This window comes from Morchella importuna (assembly GCF_003444635.1).
Source record: "Morchella importuna strain M04M26 chromosome Unknown Morimp01GS032, whole genome shotgun sequence".
NCBI lineage: Eukaryota > Fungi > Ascomycota > Pezizomycetes > Pezizales > Morchellaceae > Morchella > Morchella importuna.
Genome location: NW_025763429.1, coordinates 1 through 22,635, shown reverse-complemented (window position 1 = coordinate 22,635; position 22,635 = coordinate 1). Strand labels below are relative to the sequence as shown.

Here is a 22,635-nt window from a genome sequence, read left to right as displayed (position 1 = left end):
TTTTAGATGGCTTGAGGAGCACTCCCGGACACCTCTGCATTAACGGGGTCAGTTTTGGTTTAGTGTGTGGAGAGCTATTTGCCAATACTAAGATGACAAATCATTTGTGCCAAGTCATTGGAGCTTTTTGGATGGTCTTAGGAGCCCACCCGACACCTCCGCGTTAGCGGTAACATCAAATATCAATCAACAATGAGATCACGATGCCCTTTCTGCATAAGGAGCTACGCAAGTCCTGGTAGTTTCGATCGACATCTTTCAAGAGTCCACGCAGAGAAGGCAGTTGAATAGTACAACAGTCAGCTTACACGCCGTGCTGAGGATTCAGTGAACCTTGTAGAAGACCCGGGAGGACTATACGGAAACGAATTGTTGAATGTTGGGACCTTTTCCTTGGGTCCCACGAGCGTAGACCAAAGCGAGTCTGATAATGAATCAAACGATGACACAGACTCGTTGACAGAACGAGACAGCATGTTCAGACCAGCAACTACCGTGTATGAGGGTGCAGGGGAGCAACTTTTCCCCTCCACAGGATATTCTGAGAGCTCAGAGAGCCTTCTGTCCAACCCGTGGCAACCTTTCAAATCAGCAAAGGAGTTTGAATTATCACGTTGGTTCCTGCGATCCCACATATCGCAGGGTCAAATAGACGATTTTTTTCGAGCGGCAGGCGCAGGGAAAGGCTCCTACCACAATGGAAAAGGCTTTACACGCCATCTTGATGAGATGGTTTCTAGGGACGGTTTAGGAAGAGAAAGTTGGATGCACTCAGAGGTCGAGTTGGGGGGCGAGAAGATTGCATACTATTACCGGGACCCTATGAGTGTGGTGCGATTCCTTCTCGGGCAACGTGCATTCAGAGAATCTTTGGTGTATGCCCCAACGATGGAGTACAATGAGCTAGGCGAGCGAATGTACGGTGAAATGCATACGGCAGACTGGTGGTGGGAGATGCAGGTTTGTAAAGCCCTCGTGAGTGCTTACTGAGCCTTTTCTAACGGAGGTTAAGAATACTCTGCCAGAGGGATCAACAGTGGTACCAGTGATTTGCGCATCAGATGGAACGCACCTAACGAATTTCAGTGGTGACAAGAAGGCCTGGCCTGTTTACTTAACGATTGGAAATATCACTTCAGAAATACGCAATAAACCCTCCAGTTTTGCATTCATACTTCTGGCTCTTTTACCGGTTCCACGGAAATTGGGAGTACGTGCAAATGAACATCGTCGAGAGAACCAGATGGCCCTTCACAAAGTTTTGGGAGAGATTTTGGAAGGCCTTCGGGGCCCTGCACAAAACGGTGAGCTTATAGCGTGCGCTGATGGCTACGATCGCCTGTGTTTCCCTATACTATGTGCCTGGGTTGCCGATCAGCCAGAACACGCCTCGCTACAAAATATCAACAATCATGCCTGCCCACGATGTGAGGTTGATTTCAAAGGCTTGGGAAGCCTTCACGAAAGCCCGCCACGGATTCAGGAGCGATATGTTGAGATTGTAAAGGAATATGAGGATAATAGGTCTAACGCAGCACCCGTGGAATACCTTGTATCAAAGTCTTTAAAGACCCTCTACAATGCCTTTTGGGCCTTGCGGAGGACCAGCGCCTATGATCTCCACAAGCCCGACATACTACACAATATCTACCTGGGACTATTGAAACACATGATGGAGTGGGTTCAGGGGTTTCTTAAGAAACACAATCGAATAGAGGAGTTTGATCGAGCTTGGTCCTCCATCGGGCCTTATCCAGGGCTCGCTGTGCCCAACAAAGCGTATCGAGCAACTACACAGTGGCAGGGTAAAGAAATGCGACATCTTGGCCGGATAGTTTTGGGAGCCTTTGCGGTGGCTTTACAAGCCCCTCCAATGGCGGCACGGAAAGACTTTAGTAGAGCTTTGCGGTGTGTACGAGCGTTGATTGACTTCCACCTCATGGCACAGTATACAACTCATACAAAGGAGACTCTAGAGTATCTGCAAAGCTATCTCGAAAACTTCCACAAGTATAAAGATGTATTTCTCGAATTCCGGGCCTATAAACGAACGAGGAAGGACGCCAAGGATCAAACAAAAGCACTGCAAGGCTCCGGAAGCCTTGGGAGAGGCCTAGAAGAGGTTCAAGAGATTCGGGAGGGGTCCCATTTTAATTTCATTAAGATGCATCTACTATCACACTTTAGAGAGCATGTGGAGCGATTCGGAAATATACCCATGTTTTCAACGGATGTCAGTGAGTTGGCTCATCGGCGGCAAATTAAGATGGCCTACACTGCTTCGAATAAGGTAGATGCCACGGTCCAGATTCTTGATTACCACCCAAGGCGTATGGTGATGGAGATGAGAGTGTTGAATTTGAAAGATATTGTTTTCTCCCTGCCCGAGCATTATGAGGGCCTGCCGAGCCATCGAGAAAGCTTGAGAGACCTATTGGAGATTTTCAAAAATGAAGACCAACAAAGAGGAGGCAGTGAGCGATTGCTGGACGGAGATGCACCACAGAAACCTAAGATGACGACGCCGGACAATTCGGCGACCAGGTTATCTGATATCGCAGACATTATCAAGATGAACAGGACTACACTTGCCAGAGCTGTATCGGAATATGATCAGGGACTACAACGGGAAGAAGGAGGCTTATTGAGCCTTCTTGACTACCCAGTGAGGTATTTCAAATGCCTGCAGGTGCCAGTATCAGTGTTCCAAAAGAGTGATAGCTACGAGATACATAACATACGATGCACTGGAGAGGCTTTGTTCAGGAAAAGGGCAGTTCGGAATGATTGGGCTTGGATTAAGGTAGCTACTACGGACCCCTAGGGAGCATTTCAGGGACGTTTACCAGGGCACCTAAAGGCAATATTCAGACTACGTGATATCTTTACTAGAAAGACATATCAACTTTGCTTGGTTGAGCTGCTGGAGGCAAGGGACAGGGGCCTTCCTGGAGGCTCGCATGGACTTCTAAGAGTCGCGAGGCGCTCCCGGCAAAGATTTTGGATAATTAATACTCGTAGCGTCTTGGGGATGGCACATTTGTTCGAATTGGGGCAGGGACAATGGCTGGTAAACACTAGAGTAGATTTAAGAACTTGGAACGAATTCCATATATAAGGTTAACGAGGGCTTAAGGAGCCTAGGCAAATGCTTCTGAAGACTGGTCCTCTTAAACGATATGTATATACATGGGCAATATAGGATTCAACAGATAAGAAATCCAAGGGCTGGTAAAGGCTCAAGTAAAAGTGTTAGGTGTTAGGTTTTGTAACTAGCCGGGCGGCTTGAGAGATCAGGAGTGGCGCGAGGGGCTTTTTGGAAGGCTCGAGGGGCCTGTTGGGTAGATTTTGGGTGGTTTAAGGGGGGGCGTGAGGCGCCTAGAGAGTGGCTAAGTGGGGCTTGAAGAGCGTTTGGGGGGCTCGAGAAGCCTATAGATTTATAAGACGAGTCGGGGCCTTGAGAGAGGTTGAGGGGGCTCAAGAGGCTTTTTGGGAGGCTCGCGGAGCCTGTTGGAGAGTGGTCTAAGGGTGTCGAGTGGCTGGGGAGGGTTGTGAGAAGCTCGAGAGGCCCGCTGAAATGTCTAGGAAGCCTTTTAGAAGGCTCGAGAAGCCTGGTTAAAGAGGAAGCGGGAGAGACTCAAGAGAAGAAATTGAGGCGGAGAGTTCTCCAGAGAGTGCCAGGTTACTCCGGAGGCTCAACGGATTAGGCGAGGTGGTGAGGAGACATGGGAGGGGTAGGGAGACTAGTTGTCTTGGCATCAACCTCTGGAGAAAGGGACAATCCCCCGGAGGCGGATGCTAGCTTGCTGATGTTCCGCGCCCTTGTTCCGGCTTTTTTTTCCTAGGCCGTCCGTCCCTCCCTAGTCAGGGACACCACGACTATTTTCTATGAGGGGGAGAGAAGAGTTGCTACCACACCGCGGACGAACTTTCGTCCGAGTCAAATCACGCAATCTCCAACAAGAACGGGTCGGGATCCTAGGAACTAGCGGAAACAGCTGACCAGACAACAATTGCTTATTCAGAGTATTTAGAATAGATTTGGGTATTTGTAAAGTGAAGGTTTGCTTTGGTAGCTTGGGTCGTACTCTTACTCCCCCCCAAATGTGCACCGGGCTGAAATAGGAGGGTTCCGGTGGTACGACGCTCCGGGGGTTATTTTTGGGGGTCTAAAACGTGTTTATTTTGCAGTGTTTCCTCAACTCCGCAATGCGTTCATTCAACCACCCCAAATGGACCGGAGCATCGTCAGGATCCTTTCTGACGTGGTAAAGCATATTTTCCGAGCATCGGTTGCTAAGTTATTGCACCTCAAAGGTTGACTTCCAAGGTAGGGTAACTTATGTTTGGGGTTACCCTTCCGTATTTGGCATGCTCGTCCTTCTGCTCTAGTTTTGGTCCAGTCGCCTAGCTTGACTTATAAGACTTCTTGCTCGCCAGGATCCCTACCCTTCATACCAATAGAGGTAGGGGTCATCTGCCCCTTATCTTCACCCATCGATGAAGAACAAGCTGTGATTACCCTAGGGTCGTATGGCTTGACTGGTAGAACAGGTACTTTTGTAACAGCCCTACTGTGGCTCTGTTACACTACCCCCCTCTCCGGTAGACTCGTCCCGAGTCCAACCTAGGGTTTTTGGTATGGTACATTATGCGCATACAAGAAAATGTAGCTCTAATAACGATTCCATACAGACTCTATGTACCGGGGACAGCCTTTCCACTTATCGCTAGGATCCGATAGAAAAGGTGTGGCCGTGCAAGATGGAAATCAGGAAATCGGATAGTTGGGCGAGAAGGATCCTGAGTACTTATACTCCAAAGAATTCCATTCCCTGCTCCTACTTCCTTACTAAGTTCTGGTGATTCCTTCTAGTGGAAGGGAAGCAATACCACCACTACCCCGCTTCTCTCTAACCGTTAGCGGGTGCTTCTGTTGGAATTTACGGTGATCTTTGTTTCTTTCATTTACTTCGTTAATATCTGTTTATCTCCATACATTTCATTACGAGTCATTTGATAAGGAATACGGGGTTTATACTGTTAAACTATTTTTTCTTTTGGGTTTCTATTACGTTTCTACTTTACATATGGGCCGTCATCTCGAGTATTACTTTTCTATGTTAGAACATTGACTCATACTCGTATGTATGTGATCGGATGCTTACGCACCTGACACTCTTCTATCTGTTTCCATACTTCTTGGCAGTTTCTCGGGTCAAATGGCTTCCCACCTGTTTAGTTCTCTTTTCTATTCTCGGTCGGAAGGGACACGGTTCTTGTATAAATATCGGGCTGTTTTTCTCTTTCTTCTGATTTTGTCAATCAAGCGATACATATAATATAGACATTAGAACCTAAGCTTTCTGCTCCCGTTTCTCGTCTAAATTCTTTGAATTCTCTTCGTCTCGAAATCAGGGCGACGACTTAATAGTTTAACCGCTATTGTGTCCTTCCGCACAACCCTCGCGTTGTTCCTTTTTCTTGCAGGTTATGAGCCCGGTGTTCTTTTAGACACCAATCATCCTGATTTATCGACACCAGAAATTCAAGAATGCTCTTCGGCTTATTTTCGTCCGTCATCTACCCTTCTCCTACCTCATCCAACTCTTCAAACATGTCTGCCAAAGGAAAAGAGTCAGCCAAAAAGTCTTCTCTCTCCTTCTCCACTCGCGTCAAAGACGACAAACCCATCACTATCAAGCTCGATAACATCCGTGTCCTAACCGGACAATCGAACTATAATATATGGGCAGCTTCAATGAAGCTTGTATGGAAGGGCATGAAAGTCTATGAAATAGTTGTTGATGGAGCGGAACCCTCTGACGACGCCAATAACGCCGAAAAATCCGCATATGAATCGCTATGCCATCAAGCAGCAGCTGTCTACATCCAGGTGGTATCTCAGGACATTTTGAAGAAAATTGTCGAGCTTGACCACCCCCATAGGATGTTGGAGTCTCTGCTTGGCGAATTCTACCGAGATACTGCCTTCGCACTCGTTTCCCAGATCATGTCCTTGGTCTCCCTTCCCTCCTCCTACGATTCAGAAAAACCCATCTCTACATTCATCGCATCCTTCGAGCAGGAATGGCTACGCCTAAATCAGCCGGCTAAATCCTCGTCTGACACCTATCGCCAACTCTTCTCTAAATTCCTGGATGAAGACAAAGCGAAGCGCAATTTTCTCCTAGGTTTCCTCGTCCGACATCAGAAGAACGTTGTAGATAACCTGTCTAAAAAAGATGATTTCACTTTTGCCGAAGTCAAACAACGTCTCTTAGATTTGGATCACGAGCAACCTTCCTCCCCTGTCTCCTCCTCTCCTCAAACGGCTCTCCTTACAACAGAAAGAAGGAATGCCAGGTCTCCTCGTCAGTCCTCCTCCTCCTCCTCTCAATCTGCGTCTCGTCAACAGAAGCCGAAAGAATGTACCTGGTGCGTTAAACACAACCTAGGCAAACATCTAGGGCATACGTGGAGCCAATGCTTCAAGCTCAAGAAGCACCAAGAGGAACAGAAGTCTTCGGACAAAGGAAAAGAAAGAGACACCGCTATGGTCACGACTGACTCGGACAATGGAGAGGTAAAGAACACATCATTCTATTTTGACACAGGAGCAACCTCTCACATGTGTCCCTCCCTAGGACGTTTCGAACACCTCGAGAAATGTTCCAGATTTGTGAGATCCTCGTCTAAGGACTCCATGTCTGTTAGGGGAAAGGGAACTGTGGTGATGGACTGTGTACTTAGGGATGAATCTGTTTCTTCTTTTCGTGTTTCCGATGTTCTTTATGTTCCTGATCTTGAGCGAACTTTACTTTCCTGGAGGAAAATTAGAGAAAAAGGGTATACTATGGTGGGAGAGGGGGATTTCATTTCTATTGTTAAAAGGAATAAAACGATTTTTGAAGCTTCATTTGACGGTTCTTTATTTAAGATTCCTGAGGTCACCGACTCTGCTTTTCTTACCTATGACTTTTGGCATTCAGCTCTAGGACATCTAGCTCCATCTTCTATTCAGACAGCTAGAAACCTCTACGCCGACACCACTATCATTCCTCCTGCCCCTGATTCCTTTCACTGTCCAACCTGTTCACTCGCTAAGTCTACACACCATACACCACTATCTACTAATACTCGAGCGGAAAGCAAGTTAGAACTTATTCATTCTGACTTGTGTGGACCTTTTCCCGTTCCTTCTTACGCAAACTCCCTCTATTACATTTCCTTCGTTGATGACAAGACCAGAATTTCATGGGTTCGCTTTCTCAAGAAGAAATCCGATGCACCCAAGGCTATTGAAGATTTCGTGACTGAGATGGAACTCCAATATGGTTCGCCCATCAAACGTTTCGGGACTGATAATGGAGGAGAATACGTCAATGGAAAGCTACAAGATTTCTTTGCTTCCAAGGGATTTGTTCACGAGTTAACCCCTCCTTACTCTCCGGAGTCCAATGGTGTTGCTGAAAGACTTAACCGAACAATGGGTGAAACAGTTAGGACCATGTTGCTTCCTCTCAATGACAAGCGACTATGGGCAGAAGCAGTCATCAGCAAACCTGTAGCCTTCGCCAGACGCCCGGGGTGCTCAGGGCGCTCAGGGCGCTCGGTAGGTAAACTACCTCTCCAGAGATACCGCCAGTGCTCCTGGCGAGGTCTGGCGCACATTATTCCGCCCCAGCGCACACTAGTCCGCACAACGGGCCCCGACACTAAATAATAGCGCCCGGTGTAACTAGGACGTCACTCTACCCGCCAGAGAACGCCAGTTGCACGGTTGGATATCCTGACTGCTCCTGGAGCACTCTTCACTGCTCCAGCGGGCTCTGGGATAGAATGATTGCCCTGACTCCCCCTGACGTTGCCGGATGGGGTGCTTTGAAATCTGGCTCATGCCCGACGTACCGATTCCTACATGTCGGCGCCCCGTTCTCTCTAGGCATACACCTCTCCGCCGTTCCGGCCTCTGGTATTCACAATTCCCCCATGAGATTACAACAACATCACTCGCACGACGATCTCTACTGTCTCCAGAGCACTCGCGACTGCACTTTGAGAATTGGTGTATTCAACACCGTGATCCTCCGCCTAATACTAAATACAATACGCCATTTAACACCCTAACTAACCCTAATACAATATACGAATCAGAAGAAATCCCCCACTATCTCTCTTAGCACTCGTGATTGTTCTACACATCCTCCTCCCCCCCCCCTTCGTAATCCCCCGCTACAGGTAATTCCGGCTCTTCTTCTTCCTCCTCCCCCTCCTCTTCGGTGTCAATGCCGCGAAGTCGGGCATCAATCACTTCGTCCTGGGCGCTGTCGGAATCAACCCGACCTCCTGGAGCACTCGTGGGTGTTCTCCGAGCATCTCGGAATGCGGCAAGATCCGCAGCCAGAGCTTCATTGTCCTCGCTAAAACCCTCCTCCGGTATAATCTCAATCGTTACCCCTTTTTTATCTCGTATCTATTAGGGTTAGCATTTAGAATACCACTCGCATTACCGGCATCTAGAAGTATCATACCTTTTCTCGAAGGTTATCTTTGATTACCTCCAAGGTTGCCTCCTGGTTCTGTTTACTTCTCCCCTTCCAAGTGTTGCTCATCCTGTTGAACGTTTCTACTCGTGTTTGGATGTCAGCTTGGCAATCCCGCATAGCCCTAGGAGCATCCGTCATTGCTCCCAAGGCACTCGCCATATCAATGAGGGCATCGGGCCATACTTACTCACAACACTCTCATTCTGCGACTGAAAATTATCAGGCTTCACGTAACTCCCTGTTGACCACGCCCGAATGCCGTGCCAGATCGCCGTCGATATCAGGCTAATAAGGGTAGGGGTTATCCGCTCTAGAAATTCGGGATCCCTAACCCCTCGCATTCTTACCCCATCGAAGTATTTAAAATACAATATATCGATAATTTCCGGAGCCAGGAAGCGCAGTCGGTAGGTCTAGAATCTGTTACCGGCTATCCCGAGTGCTCTCTGGGCATCCACTGGCATCATACCTCGTAATGCTGTTGGGGGCTCAAGAAACGATCATTCTTCAAAAGGTATTCCACTTGAGCCGCCCTCGCCTCAGGCCCCACAAAATTTCCAAGCCCGTATATCGTAGAGTCCTCCAGGCACCCTTTCACCTCGTGCATCAAGTGGGAACGGACACGGGAGTGCAGACCTCTGACCTATCATTCTCAATTATGCTTCCAGAGCACTCGTAATCCTTTTGGGGGCACTCACCTGTTTAATAACGACCTGATCAAGGTCTACTCTACACCCCACTCGGCGACTAGCAGTTGCCCACATGCTCACTACCAGTACTGAAAGTCTTGCTGCAGGTGGAAAGGGCTCATGTAGAAGAGTATGCTCCCCGATTAACACGCTACACTCCTTCTCAATCCTCTGAGCCTGCACTGACAGCACATTTGCACTCCTAGAGTTAGGGACCACAGACCTCTGAGTCCATTGGCTCGAAGGAATGTCGCCAGTGTTCTCAAAGACGTCGTGAGTGTCCTCCGGAATACTAACCTCGCTTCCCGGAATCAAAATACCCTCGCTTTCCGGCATCGGAGTACTCTCGTCCCCCCACCTAGATGAGGAAAGGTACTCGATTTCGTAGACTCTTCGCGATCTACCTTGACCGTGAAGTTGGCTTGAAGGAATCTGACGACTGCTCACAGAGTTCTCGCCAATTACCTCGCTAGGCGGTGAAGAACGATATGTCCGGTAAGTGGGGGACGACTCCCCGTATCGAGAGCGCATCGAGGAAAAATCGATATGGCGCGTAGAAGAGGTATACTCATGAGCATAAACAGGTGCAGAGGGCCTAGACTGTGAGGGTGTTGGGGGTGCTCTCTGGGATGCCGGGAGTGCTCTCTGGGATGCATTCTGGCTGGGTGCTGAAGTGGGTGCTGCTCTCCCTTGACCTTGTTTACGTATTACTTTCGCGCCTGGTCGAGTTCCCCTCTGAATCGTTAGCCACTAATACTTACATGTTAAAAAGCATCAATGAGCGAGATAGAGTCGAACCTGTACCACGTCCACCGACACGTTGGAAGAAGCAATGACCTCCGCTACCGCGCCAGTTGGTTTCCTCCGAGCATTGCCCAGTGCTCTGGCAGTAGTCGGCTGAACTGTATGAGGTCTCTTTCCGACCGTCTGAGACTTCTGGGTGTAAGATGGGGGGGGGCTTGAGGTTCATCCTCCGGTTCATCCTCATCCTCCTCAGAGCTCTCGTGGTCATTCTCCGGAGCATCATCATAGTCTGAGTGGCTAGTATCAACAGTTTCTTCCACCTCTGGCGCCTCAATTGCCTCTGGCGCCTCAATTGCCTCAGGCTCCTCCTGCGGTTCAAAATTATCAGTATGGTCCTCGGGGAGATGAAATTCTACCCTCCTAGGACTGCTCCTCTCAGTGGGGGTTTCGGAGGAACGGAGAAGACCTTTCCGAGTTATTTGAGCGGCGGTGGTCGATTGACTACTCCGAGTGCGGGCTGGCAGTGGAGTCAATGTTCGGTAAGATATTTCAGACTCGTCAGTCAGTAAATCTTCATGTTCTTCAGGTCGTTTTGGGAGTCGTGGGCGCTTTGGGGCAAGAGGTGCTGAACCGGAGGAGCGCTTGGTGGGAGCCATTCTGATGACTGGCAGGAATATCCGCAGTGCTCTAGGAGCACTCGCGATATCTTCGATTAGAAATCAATTCTTGGCGAGAAAATTTGCGCCGCTAATCAAGAAAAATTTGCACCGCTAATCCTCTTACGGCAGGGATCATCCTATGTTACCACAATTTCTGCACTCAACCGCATCATTTATCATCACTCGTTTTACTGCACTTTCTGAAGCGGTACCGAGTGCTCTGAGAGCAATCTAGGAGTTTGATTCGACTTTGAAATAAAAGCAATGCAATTACTACCTGGAATAATCTAATCTAATCTAATCTAATCTAATCCTATCCGATATAACCCATCCATTGATATACTCTCGCAAGACAAAGGGAAATCCAAAACACCAAATCGTACCGCACCTCAATAGCTATCGCGAGTGCTCAGGGAGTAATCCTAACAACGATTAAAAGGTTAGTGACAATTCCGCAGGAAGGGAAGTTAGAGATTATACCAAAGGGAACTAATGATGCCCACCACCATCACCACCATCACCACCACCACCATCACCACCGCCTCCAGCTGGTCCTCCACCACCACCGCCGCCCGGAGGAGGAGGAGGTCCGCGCGAAGGCGGTGGAGGTCCTAGACCACCACCACCACCACCACCACCACCACCACCACCACCTCCACCACCACCACCTCCACCACCACCACCTCCACAACTCCACCTCCACCACCTCCACCACCTCCACCACCACCTCCACCACCACCTCCAGCACCAGCAGCCGCGAGTGCGTCAGCAGCACTCTTGGCTGCTATCCCGGCAGGTGTCCAGATCGTCCCCTGTAAGAAGTTTGGGTCAGCAACCCCGACACCCAAAGGATACTTCCTAAGGTATTTGGGGTCTAAATCGTCGATAGCATCCTGCTATCTATCGCGACGCCTAACAAGAGTCTGAATTAGCCTTTGATTACTGGCATCAGTTCTAGGCATATATACCCTCAGTCCTTTGGCATTTATCCGGTGCTTTCCCTCCTCGTAATCCGAATCCTCTGCAGGAATATCGATCATGCTATAATCATCTTCCTCAACGTGAGGGAAAGCCGGGTTCAACGGGGGGGATTCCGCACCACCCAGGTTAGCACCCGCGCCTGGTCTGTGGAGGACCGCCAATATCCTCCGAGGCCTGGCATTGCTGTTCTTCAACCAACCTTCGAGCTCCTCTGAATCGGTAATTTGTACCTCCACTGGCCGAACGGGAGGAACAGCTGCCGGGGGGACATTCTCAATTGCCCCCCAGATAGTCCTGACTGCTCTGCCGGGTGCGGTGTGCTTCAGGATCAAGTTGCATAGCTCGGGGAAAGTTATCTTGGTCAAAATTCCGATGAACGAAGGTTCGTTCAGGGGATCATTCCAGTCATAAGTAGGTGGTGGGACGAGCATAAAGAATGCCCCTAGAGCATCGGGGTCCACCACGGTAACCATTATGGAAGGTCGCACGAGTTCCGGAGGTACTGCACGCTCTTTCCCTTTGCGAGAGCGTCTTCCGGCTGCCTGACCACCGCCGTCATCATCATCATCACTATCACCGGCAGCCTCTTTGAACTGACGGTCTCCCTGTCCCTTTGATAACCTATCCTTCATACCAACATCTGCGATGAGCCACTGTAGAGCACTCGCCAGTGCTCTACGGGCATCGGAGTCACCCCCAGTCCAAATTGGCAGAAAACCGTTGAGGGAGGGCAAGTTCATCAAGTAAAGGCATAGGGCATTGAACGCAGCCATACCGGTCGTGCTTTTATTGACCCAACCCACATTTTGCATTTCCGCCTTTAGGCTGTTGCGGATGCTGGTGTACACTCTAGGTAGGTTGAGTAGACCTAAAGTCATCTTCGCTTTGCTTGCTTGAGTCATCTTGAATGCGGTCGAGCTCGGGGATGTCTCTTGAATACTCGGGGATGTCTCTTGAACACTCGGGGATGTCTCTTGGACAATCGGCGATGGCTCGGGTCTAATTTGTCTCTGTCGTACTGGTGAGGGGTGGTCTATTAGTTCGGACAGGCTTGCACTAGAAAATAACCAAGAGGGGCGTCGGGGCTTGAATGTAGGGGTCTCCGGTGCAAGAACCTTCGGTGGAGCACTGACGGGTGCTGGTGAGGGAGTGGTAGAGCCTGCTGGGCCTGTTGAGCGGCCTGTTGCTGGGCCTGTTGCTGCTGGGCCTGTTGAGCGGACTGCACTAGACTTGGACCGAGTGAGAACTTGACTTAGGACTATGGTCTTCCGGGCAACGTTCTTTTGTGGAGCACTAGCGGGTGCTGGTGGGGTAGCACTAACCCTAAGTACGGTCGTCCGTACAAGGGCCTCTGGTGAAGCACTGCTGCGTGCTGAGGAAGCAGTGGAGACTGCTGCTAGTGGGCCTGTTGCTGGACCTGTTGCTGGGTCTTGATCGTCACTTATGTATGGTTCAGAGGGTTCGGAACTAAAGTCGGGAAAGGAGTCGGAATCAGTTAGGGTTGCTCCCCAGTTACTCGGGAAGATCCCTTCAGTGTCCGATGGAGCTAGGTTAGTATTTGGCGGAGTCCGGGTTTCAGTCCGGATTGGTGGAGGTACAGGGTTTTGTTTTCGGCTCTTGTTGATCGGGGTGAACCCGGAAAGCACTGGCGACTGCTTAGGGGGTGTTTCTGGTATCTCCTCCGGGATAGGCTTGACAGTTTTGCGGGACGATTTGCGACCTGAGGAAGTTCGGTGTTTCTTATGTTTTCGGGACGATTTGTGTTTCTTGGTTTTTCGGTGGGTCTTTTCGTTATCGTCTTCGTCTATGTCACGCAAGCGCTTCTTATTGGGAAGTTGATTTGTGTTCTGTGAGCTACCGGGAGTGCTCTGAGCGGTGTTTGGAGTCTGATAATGTTAATGTATCACTGTGGTGAGTATGGTTCTAAAATTAATTGGATTAGGAGAGAGAAATACCATCTTATTTATAAAGATTGCAAAGGTTAAATCGCTTGAAAACGGAGGAACTTGAAGGATGAGATTTCAACAGGTAATGTTGAAAGCAATGGAAAACTTGAAGTGATAGGTAGAGGAGAACTTGAAGGTGGTTAGGAACTTCTCACGAACTTGAAGGAAGGGAGGGGTGCTCTTATACCGAGTACGATCAGCTTTTTTCTTGAGCTTATCACGCTTCCGAGAGCACCCACGAATGCTCTAGAAGCGCTCGAGGGTGCTCGTACTCAATGTTTGCTTCAATATATGACGTTGATCTAAATGCTCCAGGCGCACTCAGGGATGCTCTGACGGTACCAATGGTGACGTCGATAACATTCTGGTGTTGGGGTTGGTGCTTGTGTTGTTGTTGGTGTTGGTACTCTGTGCTCTAGGAAGCTGATTCGGAGAGAATGTATTCTTTGAGCTCGTAGTCGATATTAGTGTTGAATTTGGCGCTGAGAACACTGTCTCGATCTGAAGAGACTCCGCGAGTGCTCAGGGAGAGAGTGCAGATGCTCAGGGCGATAGAATCTAGCATTACTGGCCGCCTGATTGGGGTGGTGGGTGTTTCTTCGTGTTGGTGTTGATGTTTGTATTAGGTTGGTGATGTATGACATCAGACTCGTATTGAAAATCAGCCTTGCCGACCGGGGTGCAGGTGAGAGGAGCCTCATTGGCTGACAAATCAAATCATTCGAGCACTCTGCAGCAGCACCTGCAGGAAAGAGCCTCCTCGGCCTTGGCAGAAACCAAATTTTTAGAGCACTCAGGAGTGCTTTGCTAGCATCATGAGACTTCAATGAAATCGTCTTGCCCCTTTTGCAGCAAGCGGTACAGCTCCTCCGCGAACTTCGATAAACATCTTCGAACTACACATCCATTTGAAGCAGATGAATGGCTGGGAAACCAATTTTTACTCCTGGAGCGCGATCAAGAGGCACCCGATGACACTCACGACAGCCCGGAAGGCATTCACGATTCCTATTCAGATGCCCATGACGACTCGGATAGTTCGGAGAGCAACAGTATCAATTATCATGACCAAGATCCCGATAATAATTCAGATCTGGAATCCGAATCATATTTTATGATGGAAGAGACAGATGGAGATGCAAATAGGCATGAGGCAGCGACAACGATTTACGAGGGTGCTGGGGAGCGTCTCTACCGCTCGGAGGACTACGACGAATGCTCACAAAACCTTCTCCGATACCCGTGGCACCCATTCAACTCAGCATACGAGTTTAGAATGGCACGTTATTTCATACTGTCGAAGGCCTCACAAGGAAATATCGACAGTTTCTTTCTACACGCTCCGTCAAGCAGTGGCGAATGCTCCTACAGGACTGGGCGAGGTTTTATAAAGAGGTTGGACGAAATGAATGACATATTGGGAAAGGCGAGCTGGCATCATTCGGAGGTGGATATTGGGGGAGAGAAAATCCCTTACTATTACCGGGATCCAATGGTAATTGTGCGATATCTTCTAGGCCAACGGGCCTTTCGGGAGTCATTGGTGTACGCGCCAGTGGTAGAGCATAATGAATCTGGCGAGAGAATGTACGGGGAAATGCATACGGGAGATTGGTGGTGGGAGACGCAGGTCTGGTAAGCCTCACAAGTGCTCTAGAGGCAGTCGCTAATGCTTTCTGGACAGAATACCTTACCGGAGGGGTCGACTGTGGTACCAATTATATGCGCGTCAGATGGCACACATTTGACAAATTTTAGTGGGGACAAGAAAGCCTGGCCAATCTATCTTACCATCGGGAACATCAAGTCATCGGTCCGGAGCAAGCCCACCGGGCATTCGTTAATTCTCCTAGGGCTACTGCCAGTCCCACCTAAGCTCGGGAAGAACTCACTCGCTAATTCCGCTTTACGACGTCAGAGTCAAATGGCGCTGCATCGCGCCCTTGGGGAGATCTTTCAGAGCATTCGGGAGTGCTCTCAGGAAGGCGAGCTAATCGCATGCGCCGACGGGTACGAACGTCTATGCTTTCCGGTGTTGTCGGGTTGGATCACTGATCAACCTGAGCATTCAAACTTACAAAATATTAGTACTAGCTCTTGTCCAAGATGCGAGGTGGAATTCCACAGTCTTGGGAGCACTCGCCGGAGCCCTACGCGCTATCACGAGGATTACCGGGAGAGGGTAAAGCTATTCAGGGAGAACCCGGGAAACCTGGGACCGGTGGAATACCTTGTCGCGAGATCAGTAAAGACACTCTTCAATGCTTTCTGGGGTATGCCGAGGGTTAATCCATACGATCTCAACAAACCGGACATTCTGCACAATATCTACCTAGGGATGTTGAAGCACATGATGGAGTGGGTTCAGGCTTTCTTGAAGAAGCACAATCGATTGGAGGAATTTGACAAGGCTTGGGCCTCGATTGCGCCTTACCCTGGACTGGCAGTACCGAACAAGGCATATCGTGCCACAACCCAATGGCAAGGGAAGGAGATGAGAAATCTGGGGCGGGTCGTTCTTGGAGCACTCGCGGCTGCTTTGAGAAACCCGGGGGTGGCTGTCAGGGGCGACTTCGCAAAGGCATTGAAATGTGTACGAGGCTTAATCGACTTCCACTTAATGGCGCAGTATGGGAGTCATACGACGAGCACACTGAATTATATGGAGAGCTATCTCGAGGATTTCCATAAGCACAAGGATATCTTTTTAGAATTCCGGGCGTACAAGAGGACGGTTAAGGATGCGAGAGATCGGACAAAAGCTGTGAAGACCTCAGGCTCCCAGAGCGCTCAGCGAGGTTTGGAGGAGATTCGCGAGATACGGGAAAGGTCTCACTTCAACTTCATCAAATTGCACGTGTTAACGCACTATCGGGAACATGTCGAGCGCTTTGGGAGCATTCCCCAGTACTCCACCGACATCAGCGAACTCGCCCATGTACGTCAGATAAAAGAGGCATACGGAGCATCCAACAAGGTCGATGCTGCAACGCAGATACTGGACTATGGGGGGCGGCGGTTGGCGTTAGAGATTCGAATGCTGAATCTGAAAGACATTGTTGGAGGTCCTGAGAGCACTGACGACATCCTTTGGAGCCATCGAGATAACCTGAAGGAGTTACTTGAGATTTTTAAAATCGAAGACCGGAAAAAAACACCAAATGAACGATCCATAGTAGAAGGCCGACTGCCTCTAAGGCGTCTTTGCAACCCCTCCACGAAATCGGAAAGACTTTTCAATATTGCGGATGGACTGCAAATAAGCCATACCACGTTATATCGCCTGATAAAGGAGTATGCAGAGGATGCGGGATGCTCTCAAAGCTTTGCCGGAAGCTCTGAGAGCATTTTAGAGTGCCGGGTGGAGATGTTCACATGTTTGCAGGTTCCGATACCAATCTTCCAAAGACCTGAGGTGTACGAGGTTCACAATATCAGGTGTACGGGAAACGCGGCTTTTAGGAAAGGGAAAATAAGAAAGGATTGGGTATGGGTGTCGGTAGCGTCCTCAGAGGAGTGGGGAGTGTTTCGGGGACGCTTACCAGGACGTGTCGAGGCTTTGTTCAAGCTGCGGGACAGTGGGGGGCGAGCACATAGACTATGTATAGTGGAGCTACTCGAGGCAAAGGATCGTGGTATCGCTGATAGCTCACATGGGCTCCTGAAGGTTTGTAGGAGGAGGAGGAAGAGGATGTGGGTCGTTAATATTCGGAGTATATTGGGAATGGCCCATTTGTTTGAGGTGGAAACTGGTAATTGGTTGGTAAATACTAGGATAGACTTGCGTACGTGGAATGAATTTAGTTGAATACTTGTAAAGCCGTGAGGGCATTCTTGAGTGCTCTAGGAACGTTAGACCCAATTGGACTCTCTAATTCAAAATTCGTGTCGTTCTGCTATGCATGCGGATTGGAAGAAGGAGTTAAAGTTTCGGCCGCTCAGTATCTGAGTCTGGCTATCCAGCAACCTCGCTCCAGGAGGTCAATGCCAGTCCATGTTTGCTGCTTATGCATGGACATTGAGCTTTTCAGACGAGCCGTACCATGGCCTCAACCTCAAGGCTAATTATGCCTTTCACGAATCGACAGAAACATACACGTCCGTCAAAGGTTGGGTAGTCGTCACCAGTATACAGGACAGTGCTCGTATCAGTATCCCGCGACTGACCGTACAGCGGCGTTGAGGATACCCACGTTAGATATCTTTTGAGGGACTGGTGCGGCCTTCCTATCCTTTGAGGACGGTGTATCAATCCAAAGGAGCCCAAATGAGGGTTGCCTCACCTTGAGTGGGTATGACGAATGCCTCAGCTCTGTGAGCATTGGTGAGTGCTCTGGGAGCACTCGCGGAAGCCCTCGCGGGAGCGTTCGCGGGAGCGTTCGCGGGAGCATTCGCGGGAGCATTCGCGGTGCCGTGAGAGCATTCGCGGTGCCGTGAGAGCATTCGCCGTGCCGTGAGAGCATTCGTCGTGCCGTGAGAGCATTCGTCGTGCCGTGAGAGCATTCAAGAAAACTGTGAGAGCATTGGGAAGTGCTCGCGTGTACTACTGACGTAATCAAAAGAAGCAAAAGTTCCTAGGTGCTGTGGGCGGAGTCACTCCATCCTAGCGTCTCCGGAGGGGGAGGGAATCTCATGGCGGCCCAGGCGACCAGAGGATTGGCGAGTGCCCTCCGGACGTGAGCCATATCTCCTGGCGGTCCCAGAGAGTGGGACGGTCCTGCGGCGGAGCCTGGCGCGAGGGTTGTACTCTGGCGGTGCCGGACGCGCTGGGCGCTCGTGGCGCAGAATGCCCGCCAGGACGTAGGGGCTGCGCCCTGGGTAATAGGCGAGCTTGCTGATGGCTGCCTTCTATCGGAAGGGAAGCAATACCATCGCTACCCTGCTTCTCTCTAAGCGTCAGCGAGTGTTTCCAGTTCCGAAGGCAACCACCCTTAGTCAAAGCCTTTGTAACACCTGCAGTCTTTGTTGTCACACAACCGGGACCTGCATGAATGAGCTAACGCTCAGGCGTAAGCTTAATCATTGCTGTAGAGCTCTTCGCTTATAGTAGACTTTTCCCAGGCAAGGTTCCTGCCACTACCGGCGGACCTATCATGCTCGGAGGATGGAGAGGATCACCGGGCACTCAGAGCTTCACTCTGGCCGGCCTTCTAATCATTGGCGAGGCATAGACTCGTCAGTCATTGCTCCCATGAACAGATCCTCTTCCTAGCGCTCAGAATGTAGTTACTCTGACAGCTGGTAGCTAACCACACTGCCGGTACTTGCATGTCACTGTGCAACTGGCTTCTAACAATAACTCTCAGCATGTAACCGGGCCCTGTGTGTACTCATACACCAGACAGTTGAAATGGCTCCGTTACATCTAGTCATTGGCGAGGCATAGACTCATTAGTCATTACTCCCATGAATAGATCCTCTTCCTAGCGCTCAGAATGTAGTTACTCTGACAGCTGGTAGCTAACCACACTGCCGGTACTTGCATGTCACTGTGCAACTGGCTTCTATCAATAACTCTCAGCATGTAACCGGGCCCTGTGTGTACTCATACACCAGACAGTTGAGATGGCTCTGTTACAGCCCATTTGATTGTTTCCAAGCACTCTGAGGATGGGTTTATAACCCGAAACAGCTGGTCTGTAAGTGCTCTGCCAAAGTTACATTTGCTACAAGACACTTCCAACCGCTACCAGACCATCACACAATGCATTCTTGCTATATCATTGCTTGGGAATAGAACCAAAGGTTCTTTTGATCTTAGTAGTGCCCGCAGCTATTAGCAATGGAGAAAAGACAAAGAGAATCAAGCCCAGAACCCGCACAGAAGCGAAGAAGGTTGGAAGAGAAGCTCTCATCCTTACCAGTACATGGCAAGAGGCCGATACTGAAGGCAGGACTGTCATGGACGGTCAAGAATAAACTTGAAGATGCCCAAGGGACATTCCTCTTTGATACCGGTTGTACAGGAGCAATCCTCAACCAGAGTTTTGTCAGGAAGCATGGAGTTCCATTAGTGCGGCGAGATCAACCCCTGACAATGTATGATGCTCAAGGAGATGTCATGATGGGCGGAGGAGAGTATTACACTCACCCAGTCCACATGAGTATGGGAAATCATAAGGAGACACTCCGATGGGAGGTGGCTACTTTGGAAGAAGGAATATCCGGTTACCTGCCAATTGCATGGGCAAGGAAGCATAACCCGGATATCAATTGGGAACTCAATACCATAAGCTGGCGAAGTGACTACTGCAGGCAGAACTGTCTCCCAGCAGCGGTCAAGTTTGAACTCATCTCCTTATACCAGATGTTGGAAGAAGAAGATGTAGTATATCAACTGGCCGCTTCAGGATGGCATGATGAGGATGGAGGGGATATCGCTGAAAGGATACCTCTCCGCTATAGGGAATGGGCTGACGTATTCAGTCAAGAGAAGATACAGGAGTTGCCTCCGCACTCCTGGAATGATTTGAAGATCAATCTCTTGCCTGGTACCGCTCCCCCATTTGGCCCGCTATACCCATGTTCCGCTCCAGAATTGAAGGACCTCCGGGAGTACCTAGACAAACAGTTGTCTTTGGGTAAGATCTCCAGATCTAACAGCCCAGCAGCGGCGCCCATATTGTTCATACCCAAGAAGGATGGAACATGGCGAATTTGTGTTGATTACAGAGGATTGAACAAGGTCACTGTCAAGGACAAGTACCCGCTGCCTATCATGAGTGAGCTCAGGGATAGGTTGTTCAAGGCCAAGATCTTTACAAAGATAGACTTGAAGAATGGCTTCAATTTGATCAGGATAGCAGAAGGTCATGAGTGGAAAACCGCTTTCAGAACCCGCTATGGACTGTATCAGTATAATGTGATGCCATTTGGTCTATGCAACGCCCCTTCCGCCTTCCAGGCAATGATCAATGATGTGCTAAAGGAACTACTGGATGAAGGAGTGGTTGTCTATATTGACGACATCCTCATCTACTCGGAGAGTGAGGAAGAGCATGAAAGGCTGGTTGAGAAGGTCCTACAGAAGCTCAGAGAAGCAAGACTGTGTGCCTCCATCAGCAAGACATCCTTCCATGTCCGAGAAGTAGAATACCTTGGCTATCACATCTCAGAGAATGGGTTATCTATGTCAGAGGATAAGGTGGAGGCGGTTCAGGAATGGCCAGTACCCTGAAACATTAAGGGATTGCAAGGTTTCCTGGAATTTGCAAACTTCTATCGCCGCTTCATTGAAGGCTTCAGTAAAGTTTGCAAACCATTGACCAACCTCTTGCAAAATGACAAGAAATGGTATTGGACCGCAGCCTGTGAACAAGCATTTGAGGAACTCAAGAGGATATTTACAAGCGCTCCAATCCTTCTCCATTTTGACCCTAGCAGAAGAACTGTGGTTGAAACTGATGCCAGTGACTTTGCCAAAGGAGCAGTGCTCTCCCAGTATTGGGAGGATGGGAAACTACACCCGGTAGCTTTCTATTCTAAGAAATTCTCCCCGGCTGAGATCAACTATGACATTCATGATAAGGAAATGGGAGCTATCGTAGCCTCTTTCCGGGAATGGGAGCATATGCTCAAGAGTTGTGAGCATGAGATCACGGTTTTCACAGACTACAAGAATTTAGAGTAATTCAACTCTACCAAGGTTCTCACTAGGCGGCAAGCTAGATGGTCTGAAGACCTCGCAGGTTACAATTTCAAAGTTGTCTACAGACCGGGAGAAAAGAATGGCAAACCTGATGTGCTATCTAAGCGTTGGGATCACCGCCCTGAAGAGGGGAGTGAAACCTTGCAGCCGGAGCCACAGATGTTTTTTAGGCCAGGTCAATTGGTTTTGGATCCTGTTAAGCTAGCGGCTGTCAGGGTGAATCAATTGCAGAGTACATTCTTAGAGCGCCTATGTGCGGTAGCTAAAGAGGATGGAATCTGGCAGGAACTGCACCGCTTGTAACGGGGGTGCCTTGAAAGGGCGCGACCGTGACTTCGATCAGGTAGATAGGCAGAAAGGAATTCGACAAGCTATCCTTTCGGCTCGTTCGATGGAAAGATAGAGTTTCATTTGTTTGATCGTTATTTGTAGTCTAGAAACTTAATAATTTTAAGGGGGCTCCTCGCTGGTAAAGACTCGCTGATCCCCCCGAAACCAAGCTGGGGCAACCGAGTTCCTTTATGGAAGTTCGGCGCCCCTTCCTTCATTACCTCTTTCCTTTTTTCACTGGCCGTCCGCCTTTCAAATAATCTGGGGGCACCACCTATTTTCTATCAGGGGGGAGGAGAAGAGTTGCTACCACACCGCGGACGAATTTTCGTCCGAGTCAAATCTCGCAATCCTTGCCAAGAAAGGGTCGGGATCCTAGGAACTAGAGGAAACAGCCGACCAGACAGCAATTGCTTATTCAGAGTATTTAGAATAGATTTGGGTGTTTTTAAAGCAAAGGTTTGCTTTGGTAGTTTGGGTCGCACTCTTACTCCCCCCAAAGATGCACCGGGCTGAAACAGGAGGGTTCCGGCGGTTCGACGCTCCGGGGGTTATTTTGGGGGTCTAAAACGTGTTTATTTTGCAGTGTTTCCTCAACTCCGCAATGCGTTCATTCAACCACCCAAATGGACCGGAGCATCGCCAGGATCCTTTCTGACGTGGTAAAGCATATTTTTCCGGGCATCGGCTGCAAAGTTATTGCGCCTCAAAGGTTGAATGCCAAGGTAGGGTAACTTATGTTTGGGGTTACCCTTCCTTATTTGGCCTGCTCGTCCTGCTGCTCTAGTTTTGGTACAGTCGTCTAGCTTGACTTGTAAGACTTCTTGCTCGCCAGGATCTCTACCCTCTATACCAATAGAGGTAGGGGCTCATCTGCCCTTCTCTTCACCCATCGATGAAGAACCAGCTGCGGTTAACCTAGGGCCGTATGGCTTGACTGGTAGAACAGGTATTTTGTAACAGCCCTACTGTGGCCCTGTTACACTACTCCTCCCTCCGGTAGACTCGTCCCGAGTCTAACCTAGGGTTTTTGGTATGGTACGTTATGAGCATACAAGAAAATGTAGCTCTAATAATCATTCCATACAA

At 49.4% G+C, this 22,635-nt stretch overlaps 5 protein-coding genes across 5 annotated transcripts; 2 read left to right on the top strand and 3 right to left on the bottom strand.

The window, feature by feature from the left end:
• Window positions 1-203: 203 nt before the first annotated feature.
• On the top strand, window positions 204-2,824 carry LAJ45_08801 (uncharacterized protein; the record flags this gene model as incomplete). Its single annotated transcript, XM_046118350.1, has 3 exons — window positions 204-238; window positions 300-960; window positions 1,013-2,824. 3 exons carry the CDS (start codon window positions 204-206, stop codon window positions 2,822-2,824), a joined length of 2,508 nt encoding a protein of 835 aa, XP_045968306.1.
• A 5,373-nt stretch (window positions 2,825-8,197) lies between these two features.
• LAJ45_08800 (uncharacterized protein) lies at window positions 8,198-9,574 on the bottom strand (the record flags this gene model as incomplete). Its single annotated transcript, XM_046118349.1, has 5 exons — window positions 8,198-8,476; window positions 8,535-8,629; window positions 8,737-8,962; window positions 9,019-9,192; window positions 9,248-9,574. The coding sequence occupies 5 exons, from the start codon at window positions 9,572-9,574 to the stop codon at window positions 8,198-8,200; spliced, it is 1,101 nt and encodes a 366-aa protein (XP_045968305.1).
• Window positions 9,575-10,080: 506 nt separating this feature from the next.
• LAJ45_08799 (uncharacterized protein) lies at window positions 10,081-10,638 on the bottom strand (the record flags this gene model as incomplete). Its single annotated transcript, XM_046118348.1, has 1 exon — window positions 10,081-10,638. The coding sequence occupies one exon, from the start codon at window positions 10,636-10,638 to the stop codon at window positions 10,081-10,083; it is 558 nt and encodes a 185-aa protein (XP_045968304.1).
• Window positions 10,639-11,252: 614 nt separating this feature from the next.
• On the bottom strand, window positions 11,253-13,580 carry LAJ45_08798 (uncharacterized protein; the record flags this gene model as incomplete). The annotated part of the gene is made up of 3 exons (XM_046118347.1): window positions 11,253-11,537; window positions 11,610-13,508; window positions 13,578-13,580. The coding sequence occupies 3 exons, from the start codon at window positions 13,578-13,580 to the stop codon at window positions 11,253-11,255; spliced, it is 2,187 nt and encodes a 728-aa protein (XP_045968303.1).
• An 814-nt stretch (window positions 13,581-14,394) lies between these two features.
• LAJ45_08797 (uncharacterized protein) lies at window positions 14,395-17,751 on the top strand (the record flags this gene model as incomplete). The annotated part of the gene is made up of 3 exons (XM_046118346.1): window positions 14,395-15,203; window positions 15,327-17,327; window positions 17,532-17,751. 3 exons carry the CDS (start codon window positions 14,395-14,397, stop codon window positions 17,749-17,751), a joined length of 3,030 nt encoding a protein of 1,009 aa, XP_045968302.1.
• Between the last annotated feature and the right edge of the window lie 4,884 nt (window positions 17,752-22,635).